General features: G+C 43.7%; 1 protein-coding gene across 3 annotated transcripts in view; it reads right to left on the bottom strand.

The window, feature by feature from the left end:
* LOC144681777 (metabotropic glutamate receptor 7-like) overlaps positions 1 to 22,172 on the bottom strand; it is a 697,320-nt gene that overhangs the window by 363,384 nt on the left and 311,764 nt on the right. For all 3 annotated transcript variants that reach the window (XM_078543769.1, XM_078543768.1, XM_078543771.1), the window contains exons 3-4: positions 14,817 to 14,952; positions 8,962 to 9,116 (exon numbers count right to left, since the gene is read on the bottom strand). In XM_078543769.1, coding sequence (XP_078399895.1) covers positions 8,962 to 9,116; positions 14,817 to 14,952 — 291 coding nt within the window. The remainder of the gene's footprint in view (positions 1 to 8,961; positions 9,117 to 14,816; positions 14,953 to 22,172) is intronic.

The raw sequence follows: 22,172 nt of genomic DNA, 5'->3' as shown, positions 1-22,172 counted from the left end.
TGTCTGCTTTCAGACATGTTTCACCATTTAGTAGCCATTTTTATTGCCATTGTTTTCACTTACCTTGCTGCTACTGGAGCCACAAGAGGTGCATGTCAGTAAGTCTGTGCTGCAGTAAATTTGCTGTATTTACATTATAAAGAATACTGATTACATTACAATCAGAAAGCTTCGATGTTTTGAACAGGATTCTTCTACCATCAGTGTCTGTGACCCTGGGGAGCAGAATATGTTTGTTCACTTAGTTCTTAATCGAGAGTCTAGGGAACAATAATGTCTGAACATCCTTTCAGTAAAGCTGCATCAATCTGTTCCCAGTACCAAAATGTTATTCATTCTTTCCGTGGTTGCTGATTCCACTTTGTCCTCAAGATCACAATCATTTTATAGGAGTCTCTTAAGCTGATTAAAATCTCAACATGTGCACTCTCCGGCCATATGCATGTTTTCTCAAGTCCTGGTCTGAGTCACAGTGACTCAAGACCTTTATACTACCATTAAATGAGGCCTTTCCAACTACTCTTGAATAAGACAAGACTACATGTATACCTAGAATTTTTTCGAGCCTGATACTATCAAGTTAGTTTCTAAAAGCCAGGCTTAATCGCACACACTATCCCTGCAACCTCAATAAATGAGCATCCCGCCGAAGGGTGCAATAGCCTTGTGGTACTTGGTGCAACCCAGGGATCCGGAGTTCAAAACTCACCATGGTGAGTTGGAAAATGAATTCAAAACACTGATTTGTGACAGGCCTGCCAGATTATTGCAAGGACCCATTTGATTTACTAATGGCCTTCAGGAAAGGAAAACTGCCATCTTTACTCTGTCTAGCCTACTTGTGACTCCAATCTCATATGATTGTCATGGACTCCTAATGGGTTGTGAATATTGCCATACTTGTGTCACTATGTTGCCAAACCAAGTGAACACGCCAATTATCTGCTATATGCTTTATCTTTCCCTTCTGGTATTATGTATGCACACATTCAGCTACATACTGTACACTGACATCCTGACTGATAGGCACAAAACAGAATAATATTTCCATATAGTTTGTTGGACAAAGAATGGATATTGAGAACGGGGGGGGGGGATTTGTGAGCACGTGGAATTAACACCTTATAGAGTGATTACACAGCAGCCATCTAATCAAGAGGTTATAAATCTTTGCAAAGTTCATGCTACAACAACTTGCATTTATACAGTGCCTTTAACAACAACTTATATTTATAAAGTGCCTTTAACGTAATGAAATGTCCAAAGGTGCTTCACAGGAACATTATGAAACCAAGTATGACACTGAGCCACAGACAGAGATATTAGGTCAGATGACTAAAATCTTGGTCAAAGAGGTAAGCTTTAAGAAGTGTCCTAAAGGAGAAAAGTGAGGTAGCCAGGCAGAGAGGTGTAGGAAGGGTATTCCAGAGTTTGCGGCCTAGGCAACTGAAGGTACAGCCACCAATGATGGAGCAGTTATAATTTGGAATGCACAAAACATATTTAATACAGTAAATGCTCTAAAACACTATACACAGGAGCATCATCAAACACCATTTGATACCAAGCGCTATGCACAGCAGCATTATTAAACACCATTTGATACCAAGCACTATACAGAGGAGCATTATTAAACACCATTTGATACCAAGCACTATACCCAGGAGCATTATCAAACACCATTTGATACCAAGCACTATACCCAGGAGCATTATTAAACACCATTTAATATCAAGCACTATACACAGGAGCATTATCAAACACCATTTGATATCAAATACTATACACAGGAGCATTATCAAACACCATTTGATATCAAGCACTATACACAGGAGCATTATCAAACACCATTTGATACCAAACCATGTAAGGAGATATTAGATAGAAAGCCAAAAGCCCAGTCAAAGAGATAGGTTTTAATGTTTTAATCTTAAATGAGAAGATAGAGGTTTAGGGAGGGAATTCCAAAGCTTAGGGGCTAAGCAGATGCAGCCACCAAACGGTGGAGCAAAGAAAATTCAGAATGTGCAAGATGCCAGAATTGGAGGAGTTCAGATATCTTAGAAGCTTCGAGGAGGTTGCAGAGAGAGGGAAAATTGAGGTCAAGGAGAAATTTAGGGCTGGATTTTCACAGAGGCACTCCTGGGGCCTTCAAAACTGATGGGTGGGACACAGATCTGAAAGTCCCACCCCCATTTCTGACAGATCCTATTTTCACTGGGGATGGGAGCTGTTGGGGAGCAGGAACGGAACATGATTCCCACATGAATGAAACTGGAGTTCAAAGGGCCATTTGAACTCACTGATGAGCTCTGACTGAATCCATTTTCACTGGAGCAAGGAATTTATCCTGCAGTGTGGGACTTAAGAATCTTCCTCACAGCACTGTGGGTGTATCTACACTGCAGCGGTTCAAGAAGGCAGCTCACCACCACCACCTCAAGGGCAATTAGGGATGGACAATAAATGCTGGCCTAGCCAGTGACGCCTACATTCCATGAATTAATTTTTTTAAATCCTTAGAGAGGTTATAGATGCTCTTGAAGGGCAGATAATGTCTGTGGAATTGTGTTGTTATTTAAATAGCCAGCTCTTTAAATTGAAAAAAACTGCCTGCCTCTGTTCGTGATCATTGAAAAAAATCTGTTCTAGCAGTTTCAATCACTGATATAACACCCTAAAGGCTGTTATTACAGTATTCTTAATGCCCGATTGCTTTCCAAAACCTATTATCTCACTGTGGGGAAGTTGTATGTTCACAATTTTGGTTGACAGCTCAGAAGCTATACAAGGATTAACTAGTTGTCTTTGATGTGGGGTCACGAACACAAATGTTTATTTTATAAGGGGTTAAGTATTTAGGGGATTTAAATGTATTGAATGGGCTTTCATGAATAGGACATTTTTTAATATAGTGAAATCTTTAATAGATATTTAGAACTTTATTTTATTGCACCTCAGCATGGCTCCTGAAGTATGCCTATGGTGGATACTGGGTGAGGTGACATGGAGGGTGTAAGGTCAAAGGGTGGTGGATGGAATACATGAGTTGGCACTATTTTGGCATAGGGGGTATAAGGGGCAATGGGAAGTGGGTGGGGGTTGATGGAGTGTGAGGGGTGAGGGCTAGAAGGCCCAGTATTTAACAAAACAACTAAGATGAAGTCCTAGAGAACTGAGGCGGGCCTTTTAAGGCCCACCTCAGCATTCAGCAGCCCCATCTGGCTGCCTCCATCTGTGTCTGGGGGTGGCAGGCCCGAATCCATCCCGCACCTGCCATCAACTCCCACACCAGAGCGAAAATCATGCCATTCAGGGCACTTTTTCTGGAGGAGGGTGTGCTGAGTCGGGAAATTTCCCAAGTCGACGGGAGTGAAAATCCAGCCCTTTAGAGTTAGAATTTCAAAACTGAGGAGTCAATGTAGGTCAGTGATCACAGGGATGATGGGTGAACAGGACTTTGTTCGAGTTAGGAAACCAGCAGCAGAGTTTTAGATGAGTGTAAATTTATGTGGAGAAAAAGATGGGAGTCTGGCCAGGAGACCATTAGAATAGTTACGACTATAGTGCCTTATCGTGTCATTTAAACCCCTCGACTGCATTATTTCTGCTCAATCCTGTAAATGAACTATCCTTTGTAATAAGTCTATTCCCTCTCCTCCACAACTTGAGAGACATCCATATAACATTAGCAGGTTAATTGCCTGTCATCGTCACTGATAGTACCAGGGGGAACATTGGTCAAGATGGACGGATGCATCACAAGTACAGACTTACACTCCTCTGTAAAGCCCACCACAAATAGACAACCACAAAAGACTAGATCAATTGGGCATGGAAGAGTATTTGTCACTTCACAGAGCTTCAAAAGACTCGATTTCCTTGTGGGACATTGATCTACTGGGATATCTGAAAGCTACTTGGATAAATGCTTAAATATTCCATAAAGGAAGCCAAATAATACTGTTCGCTGCAGCCAGACATTGTCCGCATTCTCAAGGTTAAAAGGTGGCAACAGTGCAGACCAGCCCAGAGAGGAACAATTTTTGGAGATGAAATTACACACAAGATTGCACTGTTAGAGTAAACAGAGATGCAAATATTTGATTTCATTCAGAGCAGAGCTTGGGGACATCATTACAATGTGTATAACATGTTCCTTAGAGGACTCTAGGGGCTAGCTTGATAGATCCTGAATATAAAGCACTGAACAGATTAGTTTCTAGCACAGAATATATTACTAAACTCTAGCTATTGTCAGCTCTTGAAATCCAGTATTGGAAATCATTTCAGTAAAGCCAAAAATAAACCCATCCCTGACCATCCCCTCCACCCCCGCTCCCCTGCCACAACTCTGTGTTATTCTTTCCTTAAATATATATTAACAACTTTTTGGAATTGTTAGTATTTTATATTTGTTCCGTTATATTTGAGTATTTCTATTTTATTATAAAAATGGAGCAAATTTGGACATGGGGTTCATTTTCATATTCTGAATCGGAGATTCCCTGAAGTTGAATAATTTGAGGCCAAATCTCTTTAATGTCGAGTAAAATGTCAAGTATTCAGTCATTTCAGAATATACCACCACTCTGGGCTGTGTTGTGCATTATGTGAAACTGCTGGCAGATTAGTTTCACCCATATTGGATTGTTAATATTAACTGGTGTATTTCTACCACGAAGTAATGAAATTCTTTTTCCGCTAGAAGCCCCTTAATCAAATGTAGTTTTACTCACTTTGACCCAACAATTCTCACTGATATGTTCACCAAGTGCATTAATCAGATTGATGCATCACCAGTGTGAGAACATTGAGCATCCCTTCCAACCTCAACAACAAGTAAACTACTGGGGGTGTCTGTTCATTGCAATATACAATCACACAGATCCCCGAAACACAAACATTACAATGCAGACGTCTTCTCTGGCAGTACTAAATCCTATTTGATGCCTCCAAGTGGACTGATTTAAACAGAGCCATATTTATGCAACTACTCCACAGAAGCATTATAAAACAAAATATGACACTGCCTCATGAGGAGATATTAGGTGAGATGACAAAAAGCTCCTGGCAGAGGGCGGGGTTCTGGGAGTGGGCTGGGGGGATTGGTGGTTGTTAGTGGTGTCTGATTCAGGGACCCAGAAGCAGGAAGGAGGAGGCCCAGTGAGAGCCACCCCACACCATGAGATTTTAAAAGAGTGCTTTAAAAGGAGGATAGAGAGGCAGAAATGCCTAAGCAGAGTATTCCAGAGATTAGGGTCCTAGGCAACCGAAAGTGCAGACGCCAATGATGGAGCGATTAAAATCAGTGAAGCAGAAAAAGTCGGAATTAGAGGAGGGCAAATATCTCGGAGGGTTGTGACGCTAGAGGAGATTAAAGAGTTAGGGAGGGGTAAGGACATGGAGGGATTTGGGAACAACAGAGATGAGTTTATGTCCCAAAGAAATGTATAAAAGTGCACAATGCCTGAATGAAAGTGAAAGCTGAAAATTACGTGCAACCTGCCACTGTGGCAATTGGTCAGATAGCAAGCTACACGCCAAGGTTCAGAGTAAACTGTGTGATTAATCTACAGAGGCAGAATGATAGAGAGAGAAGAGAATAATGGGCAAGGCAGAAAACACTACAGAGCACCTCTCCACATCTAGGAAGCTGCTATCTGGGTTTCAGATCACACTTTACAAAGCATAGAGTCTAAGATACTGGTATCTTCTTTTACCAAAAAGCCGAGTTTCACATACCCTCAACCTCCTAACACATCCACTCCAAATGAGACATTCCAGCACTATTAGGCCAGGAGTTATGAGCACGCTTCATCAATAGCAATACACCAGTTTTAATCTCATCACTTTCTGTACGTTTGCATTGATTCTTGTTTGACAGTATCATGCATGCCAACCCAAAAAAAACTAGCTAAAACTGACCAACAGCTTCAAAAATCTTGTTAACGCAAGAATACTCCTAACCTGAGGAAAGCAAGGTCTAGGGTCAACATGTACTGGGGTAGAGTTCCCATTGACAGAATACACAAGGGACAGTTCCAGCTATGTGTGCTGACTGGGGGAACAGGACCTATCCAGTGCATTAGGACAGTTGTCTGGGCTTGGGGATGGAAAGGAGGTCTGACTGTGCCGACAGGCATGGTGGCTGTGCCCCCAAAATGCTGACCATTCACACAAGACACAAAGTGGCTGGCATGTGCAGAAATCAATATTAAGAGGACCTGGATCTCACCTAGCTGAAGGGGAACGATGTCCAAACATTGTGTATGTGGAGCTGAGATCGAGAAGCCAGCCCTTTATAAAATTACTGTGTCACTGTCGTCACTCTGTCAGTGATCACTGTTGATGGCGAGCAGGTGAGAGTTCAGCATATGATTGAACACTAACTAGATTTCTGGACTCCCTCTGCTGGCAGTTTAGGTAATTGCATCATATATTTCAAATATAAGAGGGAATCAAGATGACAATGAGGATCCGACTTTAGAGCGTTGAGGAAGAGAAAGTATAATTTCTTCCAACTGTGGGTGTTTTGGACTCTCAGTTTGTGTGCCCACATTTGTTAAAAATATCTATCAATTGTCCTTTTTCTCATCTACATGCTGCCCCTTGACATCATCTGAAAGTGGTGTCAGTTTTCACATGTATGCTGATGACACGCAGATCTACCCCACCAACACCTCTCTCGACTCCTCCACTATTGATAAATTATTAGACTGCTTATCTAACTGGATGAGCAGACACTTACTCCAATTGATAATTGGAAAGACTGAAGCCATTGTTTGCAGACATCTTCCAAACTCCATTTCCTAGCTAACAACTCCATCCCGCTCCCTGAGAACTGTGTAAGGCTAATCTAGACTGTTCGCAACCTTGGTGTCATATTTGGCTCCAAGTTTCTGACCACATACCTACACCATCATGAAGACCACCTACTTACACTTCCTCCCACATTCTATCCTCTGTAGTTGGTTGGAAAATTGCTATTTTTTTTGATTTAGTGGTAAACGCAGTGTTACCAGTCACTTCATGTCCAAACTGCTTAAATGCCAAAACAGTCCACAGATAACCCAGATATGGGTGGCAATTATTTTGACCTCAGTTTTATATACGTTCATGAACTTTGACACATAACTGATGAGTCAATACTACCAGCAAGCTCTATAAAACAATGTTTAAAGTGTATGGAATAATCCATATATGATGGGATTGCAATGTAACAACTAAAGAAAACATGGTAAATTATAAGAAATACATTCACATCCTTTTTATTTTACAAAAAGACAGGTTCAAGGCCTACTAATGAGCAACCAATGTAATACTCATTTTGAGTATCATCTGTACATCAATAATCTAGTTTTCATCAGTCAACATGGAGTCAAGAGAACAATTCCACCGATACCTGAAGTGGGCTGTGGAAAGCTCCATATCTTGATCTCCAAATAAATTTTGATACAATTCAGCACAAAAGACTATTAATTAAACTCCAAGCAATGTGGACTTGGGGAATGAATGAGAAACTGGCTGAAGGTTGGGAAACAATAAGTGCAATGAGGTTGAAGAGTTATGTCAGCAGGGAAGAGGTACTGAGTGGGGTACTTCGGGGCTCAGCGCTGGGACTGCTACAGTTTTTCATATACATTACTGACCTGGATTGAAAAACTCAAACGCGAAGCAGTAACATTTGCAAACTGAACCAAACCAGGAGGGAAAGTTTATAAATGAGAGCATGAGTTGGCTGTGAGCGTATAGAACAATGGCAGTCCATTCTGGAGATAACCTCACTACTGGCAGCAGGTACACAGCTACATAAAGGTTAGAAAAGTTGAAAATGCACTGATATTCTTTATGGGGGGTGAGGGGAGATTAACGGGTCAGCCCACCCCAGACTTCAAAAATGCTATATTCATCCTAAATGGTGCTGGCATGTGCTTCTAATATTTGCCTCACCCCATGACAAAGCAATTATCCAAATCAAACAGACAGCAGTAAAAACAAGAGCCCGCAGCAATATTTACAGTGTTATAAACAATATTGTCTTGATGTTCTTTCATTGCAGACTTTAACATTCATTCTTCACTACGTAGAAATCAGTGTAATTCACATTATTTGGTAATCATATAAAAACAAGCTACACATCATATTAACATTAACAGGGAGACAGGGTATGTCAGTACCTTGGTTACAGAAGCATTTACAGATTGACCAGCAAGAAAATGAGAATTGTACCCACACTGGCTTTAGGTATCAGTACAAGCCCACAATACATATTACTGCTTGACACTGCTATTATGGGTCTCAGGGAAAGGCCAGTCAATCTGAAATCTATTATTTTGTTACAAATTAACCATTATTTATAGCTTGATAGTGACAAACATAGATTGATTTAAAAATATGGCTAAAGAACTAATCATTGCACACAAAATGTGTCATGTCACTGTCCCTCCCCCAAATTTTACCTACAAAAAAGCCCAAAACACAGGAAATGGCATCACAGTGAGAGACAGAAGTACCTGTATTGGTTTAAATCTCTCACGCAATGGGTGCTTACAGATGCAAGGGCAGTGTAGGAGATAGAGCTTATATTATTCTGAACCCATGCTATGAAAGCACTGGACTAGACAATTATATTCTTTGGCCAAATTATTCATTCCACTGGCAAAAATCCTGATTGTGGTTCAGACGAGAGCATCTAAATCAATCACTGTCACTGGGACAGACAATTCTGCAGAGGTAGAATAAGTCAACTGTTGAGTCAAGTGGACCAACATTTGAGGAATAGCACTTCTAAATTAGGATGCCGGAAAAAATATTACTCTAGTACAAAACCTGTCACCTTTACCATCTATAGCTTGATATTAATGACTAAGGTAGTGCTTCCCAACTCTTGCCAAAGTGTTCACTTTGTCACATTGTGTCAGTTAAGCAATGGTGTGATTCAAGTTCCCAAGCTCTTACCATCTACAGATGCTCTTTTGGGTAGAATGGTCACGGCTCCCTCAGCCATTTCGCCCTGCTGTTTTACTGGAGCATGCTTAGAACCCCAGCTGTCGGAGCCAACCCAGATAAAATGGCCTGCTTTGTTTGCTCTTTTGCCAGCTGCAAGGATCTGCCTGCACAAAATAACCAAGAGTTCCACAGTCAGAAGAGCCTGGATCGAGCACATCAAATAAAATGTTGAAATAGCCACAAAATTAATGCATTACAATCACAGCACGTTAAAGGATCAATCTGACTGCTCTGCTTGTCTGATCCAATGATGCTAGCATGAATTGTTAGTAGCTAGTTAACTGCAGCATCCTGATTCATGATGGTGAAAGGCGACGTTGCTTATATGGGGCAGAGTTTTGGCCTCCCAGTGAGGGTAAGCACAGAGGTGGACAGGCTCGAAAATTCACACCGCCAGCTGCGTGCCAATTTTCTGGTGCCATCCAGCCCCCAGGGCTATTTTTCCAAGAGATGGGACGGGGGTTGACAGGGCTACTTGCCCACAAGGAGCAGGTAGCCAATTAAAAGGGCTAAGCCACTTACAGACAAGGAGGGCCACTAAGCCTACCTAGAGTGCCAGCCACCTTCTCTACTGCTGGAGGGCCCCCTCAGGCAGCTGGTATTGTCCCCAACACATCATGGGATCTGGAGGGAGAGTGGAAATTCCAACTGGTCTCTGACTATTGTTAGAGATCAGTTGGAATGTCAGAGACCAGTTGGAATTTCCACTCTCCCTCCGGGTCCCATGAGGTGTTGGGGACAACACCAGCTGCCTGAGGGGGGGGGCCCCCAGCAGTATACAAGGGGCCTGGCACTCTAGGCATGCTTTGAGGCCCTCCCCGCCTACCTGACCACAGCTGCAGCCCACTGCCTGGTGGTGGTCCAGCTGCTGAGGTCACTTTTAAACTTAAGGTTTAAAAATTTGGAGAGAGGGCACCTCATGTTGAAGGCACCCTCTCTCTCTCTCCATCTCCTTCCAGCTTTGAAAGCCCACCCACAACTAATTGGCCAATTCGGGGATAATCACTGCCAGTAACCCCACACAATGGGGGCTTGTGACTCCCATTTGACCCCAATGTTCCTGCCTAATATCCTGCCCAAGAGCAAATGATTAATCCATTTTTTAACTGAAGGTGACTTGATCTGGACCATCCAGGATCAGTCACCATAATCATCGAGTTCATCTTTCCCCTTAATAAATTCCATTAAGTAAAGTGCAGAAGTACTGCTCTCTATACATATGTGCATATATATCATTATTTATTCCCCCCTTAATTTTGTGGCAGACAACCAATGTTTGTCTTTGGCGACAGCAACCAAAGTCTTTTAAAACTATCGATATAATATTCAGTTCCAACATGAGGATTCAATGTCAGTGTACTAATGATGGAGGGTAACTCTCCATGGTCAGTTCATGGTAATCTCGCACTGAAATGTTTAATTCTTTAGTGGCCTAGGGGAACTATGCTTCTTGGGTCCTCTCTTGTGTTCTCTTTTGTCAAGGGCAGGGTAATCAAGGTCTAATTCTTACTGAGATGGGGATGGGTTTGAATTCGTATGGAGTGGGCGGTAGGGCAGAGCGGAGGCAAGAATTTATTCATGCCCTTCTTCGTAGAATTGTGTAGTGAAAAATAAAAGTTTCCAGGCCTAACTAAATTCAAATGCTAAACTGGAGTTAATGGTAGCAGACAATAAAATCATGGTCAACAGGCTTAAAATGACTCAATATGCATTGCTAGCAGGAGAGGGTCTCCTCTACATTGGAGAGACCAAATGCAGACTGGGCGACCGCTTTGCAGAACCACCTTCGGTCTGTCCGCAAGAATGACCCAGACCACCCTGTCGCTTGCCATTTTAACACTCCACCCTGCTCTCTTGCCCACATGTCTGTCCTTGGCTTGCTGCATTGTTCCAGTGAAGCTCAACGCAAACTGGAGGAACAGCACCTCATCTTCCGACTAGGCACTTCACAGCCTTCCGGGCTGAATATTGAGTTCAACAACATTAGATCTTGAACTCCCTCCTCCATCCCCACCCCGTTTCTTCCCCCTCCCTTTTGTTTTTTCCAATAATTTATAGATTTTTCTTTTCCCACCTATTTCCATTATTTTTAAATCTATACCTTTTATGCCCTTTTAGTCTTATTTCACCCCACCCCCACTAGAGCTATCTGTACCTTGTGTGTCCTGCCATCCATTCTTAATTATCACATTCTTTTAGATAATATCACCACCTTCAACACCTCTTTGTTCTTTTGTCTGTGACATCTTTTGATTATCTGCTCCTATCACTGCTTGCTTGTCCCTACAACCCCCCCCCCCCCCACCCCCCACCACTTCTCTCCGCCCACCCCCCCACCTTAAACCAGCTTATATTTCACCCCTCTCCTATTTTTACTTAGTTCTGTTGAAGGGTCATGAAGACTCGAAACATCAACTTTGTTCTTCTCCGCCGATGCTGCCAGACCTGCTGAGTTTTTCCAGGTATTTCTGTTTTTGTTTTGGATTTCCAGCATCCACAGTTTTTTGTTTTTATCACCACTATTTATCATGTTTACATAGAATTAACCCTTTGCAAACCTTAACTCCTGCTCATTATGTTTTGCAGTGTGAACTCATTACTCTATGTACAAACAGAACCCTTGAGGTAACTATCTTCTTGCCTGTACACTCCAAGTCCAACTCTACAGCTTTGCCCATGTACAGTGATACAGAGGTGGCACTAAGTGTTTCTCAAGTAAATGCAGATCTATGATTAACACTAAGCCACCTTGACTTTCCTAATATAAAGACATTAATACAAACTAGAATTATCCGCAGTAAGGTGTCAGATACAGCCTACTCAAAGCATAACATCTTTGGATGTGACAAACTATTTTAAGGATTAACCATATGGGAGAAATTTACCAGCATAAGCAGGTTGAATGCACACTGCCTAACTTGGCATGCTGTTCAACCTTGCACACAGCAGCTGCCCACATTTTCACCCCATCACCAAGGGCACTTCCTTATATATTTTTAAAATTTATTCAATCATGGGATGTCGCTAAGCAAGGCCAGCATATATTGTCCATCGCTAGTAGCCCATAAGAAGGTGGTGGTGAGCCATCTTCTTCAACTCCTGTAGCTGTCTGGTGAAGGTATTCCATTGCACTGCTAGGTAGGGAGTTCCAGGAATTTAACACAGGGATGATGAAGGAACAATTGGTACTTCACTCATGTGACTAATTGAAATATATTGCACCATAATCCAAACTTGTACCTTATAGGTGGCAGGAAGGTTTTGAGCAGTAATGTAGTGAGTGACTCGCCACAGAATACCCTTCCTCTAACCCGCTCCTGTCACCATAGGTTTGCAGGATTGGAAGGAGCTGTCAGAGAAATCTTGCTGAGTTGCTGCAGTGCACCTTGTAGATGATAAATATGGTAGCCACGATGCATCAGTGGAGGAGAGAGTGATGGATGGGGTGCCAATCAATCGGGATGCTTTCTCATAGATGGTGTTGAGCATTGCTGGAGGTGCACTCATCTAGCCAAGTCGAGAGTATTCCATCACACTCCTGATTTGTGCTTTGTAGATGGTGGACAGGCTTTGCCACAGAATCCCAACCTCTGACCCACTCTTCGAACCACAGTTTTTATGTGGCTGGTTCAGTTCAGTTTCTGGTCAATGGTAACTCCCAGGATGTTAATAGTGAGAGATTTGATGATATTACATTGAATGTAAAGGGGATGTGGTTAGACTCTCTTGTGAAGATGTTCATTGCTTGGCATTTGCATGGCATGTACTTTATTTTCCACTTAGCAGTCCAAACCTTTTTGTTGTTCCGATCTTGCTGCATGCAGCATGGAATGCTTTAATATCTGAGGGGTTGCGACTAGTACTTAACACTGCACAATCATTAATAAGTACCCCCACTTCTGACCATATGTTGGCATTAAGGTCATTGATGAAGCAGCTGAAGATGGTTGGGTCTAGGGCACTACTCAGAACTCCTGCAGCGATATCCAGGGCCGGTTAGCTCAAATTGTTAGAGCGTGGTGATAATAACGCCACGGTCGCGGGTTCGATCCCAGTACTGTCCACGACGATTACATGAAACAAACTGCAGCGATATCCTGAGAGTGACATGATTGATCCCCAACAAACACAATCACCTTTCTTTATGCTAAATATGGCTCCAACCCTGGCTTTCCCCCTAATTCCCATTGGCCTCAATTTCATGTGGGATCACCATCTTCTCAAGGGCAATTAGAAATGGGCAATAAATGCTAGCCCAGCCAGTGGAGCCCACATCCCATGAATGAATAAAAAGAAACTTAGGGCTCCTTGATGCCACACTCAGCCAATTGCTACTTTGATGTCAAAGGCAGTACTCTCACCTCACCTCTTGAATTCAGCTCATTAGTTCAGTCTTAGATCAAGGTTGTAATGAGGTCTGGAACCCAAAGGGAGCATCAGTGAGCAGGTTGTTGGTAAATAAGTGTCACCAGATAGCACTGTCGCTGACACCTTCCATCACTTTGCTCATGGTCGAGAATAGGCTGATGGGAGGGTAATTGGCCAGATGGGATTTGTCATGTCTTTTTTTGTGGACCAGGACATGCCTGGACAATTTTCCAATGTGTCAGGTAGATGCCAATGTTGTAGCTGTACAGGAACAGCTTGGCTCAAGGCGCAACTATTTCTAGCACACAAGTCTTCAACAATATTGCTGGCATGTTGCTGGGACCCACTACCTTTGCTGTATTCAGTGTGCATAACTGCTTCCTGATATTACATGGGGTGAACTGAATTAGCCAAAGACTGGCATTTGTAATGCAGGGGACCTCAGGAGAAGACAGATGAATCATCCACTCAACTGGTCTGGTTGCACATGCTTCGCCTCGTCTTTTGTACTGACATGCTGAGTTCCGCTATCATTGAGAATGGAGATGTTTTGGGAGCCTCTCCTTTTTGTTGGTTGCTTAATTGTTCAGCAACATTCACGTACTGCTGTGGTGGGATCTGAACTCACGTCTCCAGGCCGTTAGTCCAGGCCTCTGGGTTAATAACCCAGTAACATGACCACTATCCTCCTGTACCCATTCCACCTCCACAACATTGCCTGTCTCTACCTCAACCGCCCCTTGAAATGAAGGCATCACAATTCTATGCGATGGGTCAAATGAATTGAAACCAGGAGGTCTTTTGTTGTCCTTTTCCGCTTCCGTAGATTCATATGGAACCTCTTAGACTATGCCTTCATAATCTCAGTGATTGACTTTGCTAATTTTCTCCTGACCTCTTAGCCTCAACCCTACACCCTTCAACTCACTCAAAATGTTGCTGCCCAGGTCCTCATCCAGACAAAAGTCTCATTGACATCATCCCAGTTCTCTTGAGTTTCACTGGGGTGAATTCAGGGGCATTCAGCCCATCAAGCTGGCATCATCCAAAGACTATTCCATAGCGCAGACTTTTGCCCCCTTTCAACTCCACCAATTTTCAAGCCCCAACTTTAAGTAACACTAAGCCTATTCTGCTAAGCTGCCTGAAAATCTCCATAACTTTAATTCCCCTTTCGTAAACAAATATGGATTGAGCTTTCTTTTAAAACAACGAACTGTCAGTAATATCTCGTGTAATCCAACTTTAATTATTTATCAATTGTTGCTGGACTGCGGCGGTTCAAGAGGGCAATTAGGGATGGGCAATAAATGCTGGCATCGGCAGCAACACCTACACCCCATGAATGAATAGAATAAAAATTGCTGCCCTGCTCAAAATAAGCGGAAAAGCCAACATCCAGAACTGAGAAAGCCCTTTTGTCTTCACTCACTTACCTGATGTCATCTTCATTGGCAAAAATGATTACGCCACGAACACCAGGTGTGTCCAAAAGACTCTTGATGATTCTGTCATAGTCTGCTCTTTTGGGGTCCGCTGGGATTTTCAAAGACTGAGCAATGCAAATCCCACCTATGAGATGTGAAAAAAAAAATTAAAAAGATGAATAGACTAATAAGGTACAGAAAAAAGGGTCCATCATTAATTCTTCATTGGGAATCCTGTTTTTCATGATTATTCCACACATCTGCGGCAGATTTATTATTTTTTTGCTCTGTCAGTTGAATGCTTTGCATGTCTATAGTTTTCTTCTGACTGGAGTTAAAATGAAAAAGTGTGGGGGCTTCATTTCACTAACAGTTTAGTTGTCAGGACCTTTCATACACAAGCACCTTGAATGGTAACATTTTAAGCACAGCTTCTTGCTGCATCTGATCCCTGTTAGAGATAGTCAGCCTCAAAGCTGACCCCTTTTAAAGAGGATTTTACAATCAAGGGCCCTTTTTCAGAAGAAAGCACAGGATCTGAAGAGAAGATTTTGGATAAAACTTTTAGAGACCTGAGCCACAATAAAAACCAGCCTGCAACTACTTTGGATGAGTCAGGTGTCTGTTTTGGCAGACCCTAAGGAGTCTGTGCCATTATTGCGTGCCTCAACTTGAAATCGACTCCATTCTCTCCTTAACATTCCCTTCACAGCACAGCAATATAAGTGAACAAGAGCAGTGTGATATGTAACTCTTAAAACAAAAACTCTCCGGCACCAAGAATCAAAGTACACACTTGGTTGATACCATGCTTGATTAGTACTGTGCCACAGAGATAGGTTTGAGTTAGTTCGAGAATCAAAATATGTAGGAGACAACGATTTGGCCAAAGCACCCCTGTGGCTCTTTGAAAGAGCTAATTGGTCCCACTCCACCTCTCTTTCCCTTTAATATTTTCTTCACAGCATTAGCAAACAGCACTGCCGTGGATCTCTGAGGTTCACATGAATGTACCATTGGCATTTACAGACCATCCTCGACCGCTGTGATTTGTCATCACTTCCTTATTTTCTAGCTCATGCAATAAGAGGGAGTTTATAGCATGTTTCATTGGCACACAGCTGCACTGGCCAAATTCAATGGACTTGAGTTAACTAATAAGAACTTGCATTTATACAGTGCCTTTAAAATAGTCAAACAGTGTCACATTGTATCATCAGAATTCAATAAACACCAAGTCGAAGGAGGAGATGATCAAGAGAGGGATGATCAGCAGCTTAGTTAGCCTTCCTTGGTGCACTTCCCCTCTACCTCAATCACAGAATGGTTACAGCACCGGAGGTGACCAATCAGCCCATTGTGTTTGTGCTGGGTCTCCATAGGAGCAATTCACCTTGCGCCACACCCCCACCTTCTCCCCATAGCCCTGCACATTCTTCCTCTTCAGAAAATAATCCAATTTCCTCGAGTGCCTCGATTGAACCTGCCCCTACCACAATCCCAGACAGTGCATTCTAGATCCTAGCCACTGACTGGGTAAAAAAGATTTTTTTCAGGTCGCCATTGCTTCTTTTGCCAATTATCTACTTGTTCCCGATTCTTCCAACAATGAGAACAGTTTCTCCCCATCTACTCTACCCAGGCCCCTCATGAGTTTGAGCATCGCTATCAAATCCCCTCTCAACCTTCTCCTTTCCAAGGAAAACAGTCCCAACTTCTCCAACCTATCTACATATCTGTGGTAATTATGGTTTTATTTAGTGTGTAATGTACCTTTAAGAATACTTAAGATCACATGATTTATAGTAACCAATAGGAGAGTAGCGTGGGCTACCTCAGCAGTCAGGGCAGAGATAGAGCTGGAGCTGAAAGCACGCATGTAGTCGCTGCTGGGTACATTGTAAATAAACAACACTTCCACCCAAGGAGTGTCTGCGGATCAACTCTATCATTAATAGTACAGCTTGGTCACCCGACAACAAGCTGGTGATGAGGATAAAACAGGATTGAACAGAAGAAGTCAAGTTAAAAAGAAAGGAAGATATACTCACCAGATATGCTGTCGCTTTAGGTTAAAAGAAGAAATGGGCCCCGATCCAAATGGCTGAGAAATCTCCCGGAGCACTCACAACATTGAAAGGATAGTACTGGGGCTGCAGGACCTCTAAGTGAGAGACCACAGGATGGGTAAGCAAAACTCTGAAAAGGGAGAGAATCTATATTTGCATTGTAAAGTGGGGAGCAGCCCCGCAGGCTCAATGGGTTAAAGAATCAAGTGCACAGCTTGCAAGTTTAAAAAAAAAAGCAGCAGAGCAGAAAGCAGTGCTGCTGTTATAAATTTAAACAAAAAACAAAACAGCCCGATTGGACTATGAGGCCGCTGGGTCTCCCTAAGTGAGGGACGTCCATCATCAAAAGAGCCTTCGTGAGTAAAGGGGGGGAAACCCTGCAGAATCGTCCAGAAAAGGGAGAAGAGGTTGCTGCTGTGTTTTTTTTTTCTGAACAGGAACAAAGTTTTACAGGGTTGAAAGAGAAGGTAGCCCACGATCACGGGCATCCCGCCAACACCCAAAAAGAGCGGGAAACACAGGAGAGAAAAGCCAACAGCTGCAGAGGCAGTCCAAGGTGAAAAAAAGGTGACTGCTCTTAAAGTGATAAATACAGGAAAAATGGCTTTGGACAGAAAATTAGAAGAGACCACAGAGAGAGGGCAACACTGTGGAAGGCAACAAGAGAGCCCAGAGAGGGGGCAACTCTGCAGAAGGCATCAAGAGACCCCAGAGAGGGGGCAACTCTACAGAAGGCAACAAGAGATCCATAATCTACAGAATTTTGGAAGATGACAGCCAATGCATTCACTAGTTCCACAGCCACCTCCTTTAGTACCCTGGGATGTAGATGATCGGGCCCTGGGGATTTATCGGCTTTCAGTCCGATTAATTTCTCCAGCATTATTGTTTTAGTAATACTAATTTCCTTCAATTCCTCCTCCTCACTAGGCCCTTAGTTCCCTAGTGTTTCTGGGAAGTTATTTGTGTCTTCCTCCATGAAGACAGAACTAAAGTAGTTGTTTAATTGCTCTGCCATTTCCTTGTTTTCTATTATAAATTCCCCCGTTTCAGGCTGCAAGGGACCTACATTTGTCTTCACTAAGCTTGTTCTTTTTACGTACTTATAGACACTTTTACAGTCTCCTAATCCAGCTCCCTCACACTGTCACTTGGTAACAGAGTAACAGACCCCAGAAAGAGGGCAACTCTGTGGAAGGGAACAAGAGACCACAGAGAGAGGGCAATTCTGCCAAGGGCAACAGGAGACCCCAGAGGAAGGGCAACAAGAAATTAAACAGTTAAAAGAACAGTTGATTTTCCTTCAAGATCAAATGCAAAAGGTATGCGTAACCATTCAGCAACGTGAAGAAATGAAGGCCGTCTGAAACAGTAGAACGGAAGCACTGCAGAGGAAGCACGGGGAAGGCACAGGGGAGGCCTCAGTGATCGAGGAGGGCACAGGGGAGGCCTCGGTGATCGAGGAGGGCACAGGGGAGGCCCCGGTGATCGAGGAGGGCACAGGGGAGGCCCCGGCAATCCAGGAGAGGGCACAGGGGAAGCCCCAGCGATCTAGGAGAGGGCACAGGGGAGGCCCCGGCAATCCAGGAGGGCACAGGGGAGGCCTCGGTGATCGAGGAGGGCACAGGGGAGGCCCCGGCCATCCAGGAGAGGTCACAGGGGAAGCCCCAGTGATCTAGGAGAGGGCACAGGGAAGCCCCGGCGATCTAGGAGAGGGCACAGGAGAAGCCCCGGCGATCCGGGAGAGGGCACAGGAGAAGCCCCGGCGATCCGGGAGAGGGCACAGGCGAAGCCCCGGCGATCCAGGAGAGGCCACAGGAGAAGCCCCGGCGATCCAGGAGAGGCCACAGGAGAAGCCCTGGTGATCCAGGAGAGGGTACAGGAGAAGCCCCGGCGATCCAGGAGAGGGCACAGGAGAAGCCCCAGCGATCCAGGAGAGGGCACAGGAGAAGCCCCGGCGATCCAGGAGAGGGCACAGGAGAAGCCACGGCGATCCAGGAGAGGGCACAGGAGAAGCCCTGGCGATCAGAGATGGCTCACAAGAAGCCATGGGAGTCGTGTATAGCTGGATACAGCTGGGAGACAGGAGTTCAGATGAACTCCAAGGCAGTGCCAGCTCAGTGAAGCTAGCTGTCTAACAAAGAGCTGAAGAATCAGCTAAATGGGCTTTGGAAGCAAAAGTCGCAGATTTTCCCAAGAAGCAGACAGATAATTTTGGGAGATTCAGCCACTCAGCTCAGACAAGCAGAGCTTGTGTCTCAGAGAAGTCTGGCCAACAGTGCAGACAAAAATAAGGCTGAGATTAAGTCCGTGCTGGAAAGCAGAAGGCCCGTAGAAAGAAGATACAGGAATACTAATGGGGCCTCCATCCGGTTGAGGAGAAAGTGAGAGCCATAAGAGAGGCACCTGCGCCAAAGAACACCTCAGAGCTCAAATGATTCCTAGGAATGATCAACAATTATAGGCGGTTCTTACCCAATTTGTCTACAGTGCTGGCCCCCTGCATACTCTACACAAAAAGAGCCAACGTTGGTCTTGGAAGGCGCCCCAGAAAGAAGCTTTCATGAAGGTAAAACAATCGCTGCACTTGTTCAATCTATTAGTGCATTATGACCAGACAAAAGAATTGGTGCTGACATGTGATGGCATCTCCCTACAGAGTGGGAGCAGTGCTCTGTCATCAGGTGGACAACGGCACAGAACGGCCAATAGGTTACGTATCAAGAACGCTCACCACAGCGGAAAAGGGATACTCACAGAGAGAGAAAAGTCTGTCCGTCATCTTTGGTGTCAAGAAATTTCACCAGTTAGTACATGGCCGCCATTTTACAATTGTTTCAGACTGCAAACCATTGCTAGGATTGCTTAGTGAGGACAAGGTTATACCACCCATAGCCTCAGCAAGAATACAATGATGGGCCTTAATTCTGGCAGCATACAAATACACTTTCATACATAGGCCTGGCCTTAGCCAGTGCCCTTAATCATTTGCCTTTACAAGAAAATGATGAGCACATCCCAGTTCCACAGGAACTTGTTTTACTGTTAAATTTCTTAGATTCCTCGCCGGTATGTGTTCGAGCGATCAGAGACTGGACAAGCTGGGACCCAGTCCTTTCTCAGGTACGAGAACAAGTGCTACATGGTTGGTCACAGGAGCCTGTATCTGATTAAACGAAACTGCACTTCAACAACAGACATGAAATAACCAGCCAGGGTGGCATCTTATTGTGGGGAGCATGAGTGATAGTTCCTCCAAAAGGAAGGGAGCCACTTTTAATTGAACTACACAGTGCCCATCCAGGAATTTCCTGAATGAAGACCATTGCACACAGCTATGTATGGTGGCCTGGGATAGATGGTGAAATAGAGTGTTTAGTGAAGCACTGTGTGCAATGTCAGCAAGTGCAAAAGCCGCCAGTGACAGCTCCATTACACCCTTGGGAGTTGCCAGGTAGACCCTGGGTGCGGTTACACATTGTTCCCAGGAAAGGTCCAACATAGCCAATGTTTCTGCTCATTGTCGATGCCCATTCAAAATGGTTGGATGTATATGAGGTGAACTCACCAACGTCGGGTGCTACAATTGAGAAGCTACGTCAGAGTTTTGTCATTCACGGACTACCAGAAGTAGTAATTTCCAATATCGACACGACATTTATGAGCGCTGAGTTTCAACCGTTTATCAGCCTCAACAGTATCACTCAACGGTACCACCTTCCTCAAACGGACTGGCCAAAAGGGCGGTTCAAACATTCAAGACAAGCATGAAAAAGCTAACTGGCAATTCCTTGGAAACCAAGCTAACACACTTTCTTTTTCATTATAGGACTACCCCTCACACTACAACAGGTGTCACACCTGCAGAGTTATTATTGAAATGCCGTCTCAGAACGAGATTGAGCTTAATAATGATGAATTTAGAGGGGAAGGTGGAAAGGAGTCAGGAAAGTCAGAAAACTAGACATGACTGGCATAGTCATGAGAGGAAATTTACTGTAGGAGAGACAGTATACGTGAAAAATCTTGGGGAAGGCGAAAGTGCGATGACTGGACCTCTATCTTACCATGTGGAGGTGGAAGGCCGGATCATCTGTGAACATGTGGACCATTTAAGGGAGAGAGAGATAAATCACCAAGATTTGATTCCACCAGTGACCATAACCGGCTCTGCGTTTCCTGTTGAGGATACTCAACCCAGGGCTGACATGTCTGATGTTCTTATAAGAGTTGAGGATAGGGAACTGCAAGTGCCCACCGAAGCACCTGATGTTCAAGCAACTCTGGAAAAGAAGGTTCCTGACAAAGAATCTGAAGTTGTGGAGCTGCGATGTTCCACACATACCAGGAAACCACCTGAAAGACTGAACTTGTAAATTCCTTACCCAGTGTAAATATTGTGTTATCTTGAAAAATATGTACTTGCAAATATAAAATGTATAGCCGAGTTAAAGGGGGAAGAATGTAATAATTATGGTTTTATTTAGTGTGCAATATGCAGTATACTTGTCAAGAAAGATCACATGATCTGTGGTAATCAATAGGAGAGTAGCGCGGGCTACCTCAGCAGTCAGTGTAGAGTTGGAGTTGAAAGCCCATGTGTAGTTGCTGCTGAGTATATTGTAAATAAACTTGGTGTTTTCACCAAAAGAGTATCTGCGGATCAACTCTTTCGTTAATAGTACAACTTGGTCACCCCACAACAATAACTGAGGTTCTTCATCCCTGGAACCATTCTTGTGAATCTTATCTGTACTCTCTCCAATGCCTTCACATCCTTGAACCTCAGTTCAACCCAACACTCTTATTCCTCGCTCAGCTCTAGGTTCATGCTGATACTCTCTCCTTTCTCTCATCTCCAACCTTCCCAATTTAAGCTGACGTTCTTCTTTCATCTCGCAGTTGATACTTCTAATCCCTTAAATCCCACCCCCAGCCCCGTCCCACATTACACTTCACTAAACATTACTGATAGTTGTCATTGATTTATAGATGGTAATCCAATCTAAGTTGTCTTTGTTTTCATGGTTTATAACACTACTGATGCGGGTTTAAAGGAAAATCTTAAAGGAGGAGAGACAGAGGAGTTTAGGGAAGATATTGCAGAGCATGGGGTCTGGGTAAGTGAAGGCATGGTCTAGCTGACGGAAGCAAGGAAACATAAAAGTCCAAAATTGGAAGAGCGGAGTGCTCACACCACAGAACAAAAGCAAGAGAATTGCACAGGAGGGATATCTTCTATTCGAACAGGTGTCAAATCTAGAACGATCATTAATCTCAACCCTTTCTTTAATCC

The sequence above is a fragment of the Cetorhinus maximus genome, chromosome 6 (genome assembly GCF_964194155.1).
Source record: "Cetorhinus maximus chromosome 6, sCetMax3.hap1.1, whole genome shotgun sequence".
Classification (NCBI taxonomy): domain Eukaryota; kingdom Metazoa; phylum Chordata; class Chondrichthyes; order Lamniformes; family Cetorhinidae; genus Cetorhinus; species Cetorhinus maximus.
This window is presented reverse-complemented; position numbering and strand designations above follow the sequence as displayed.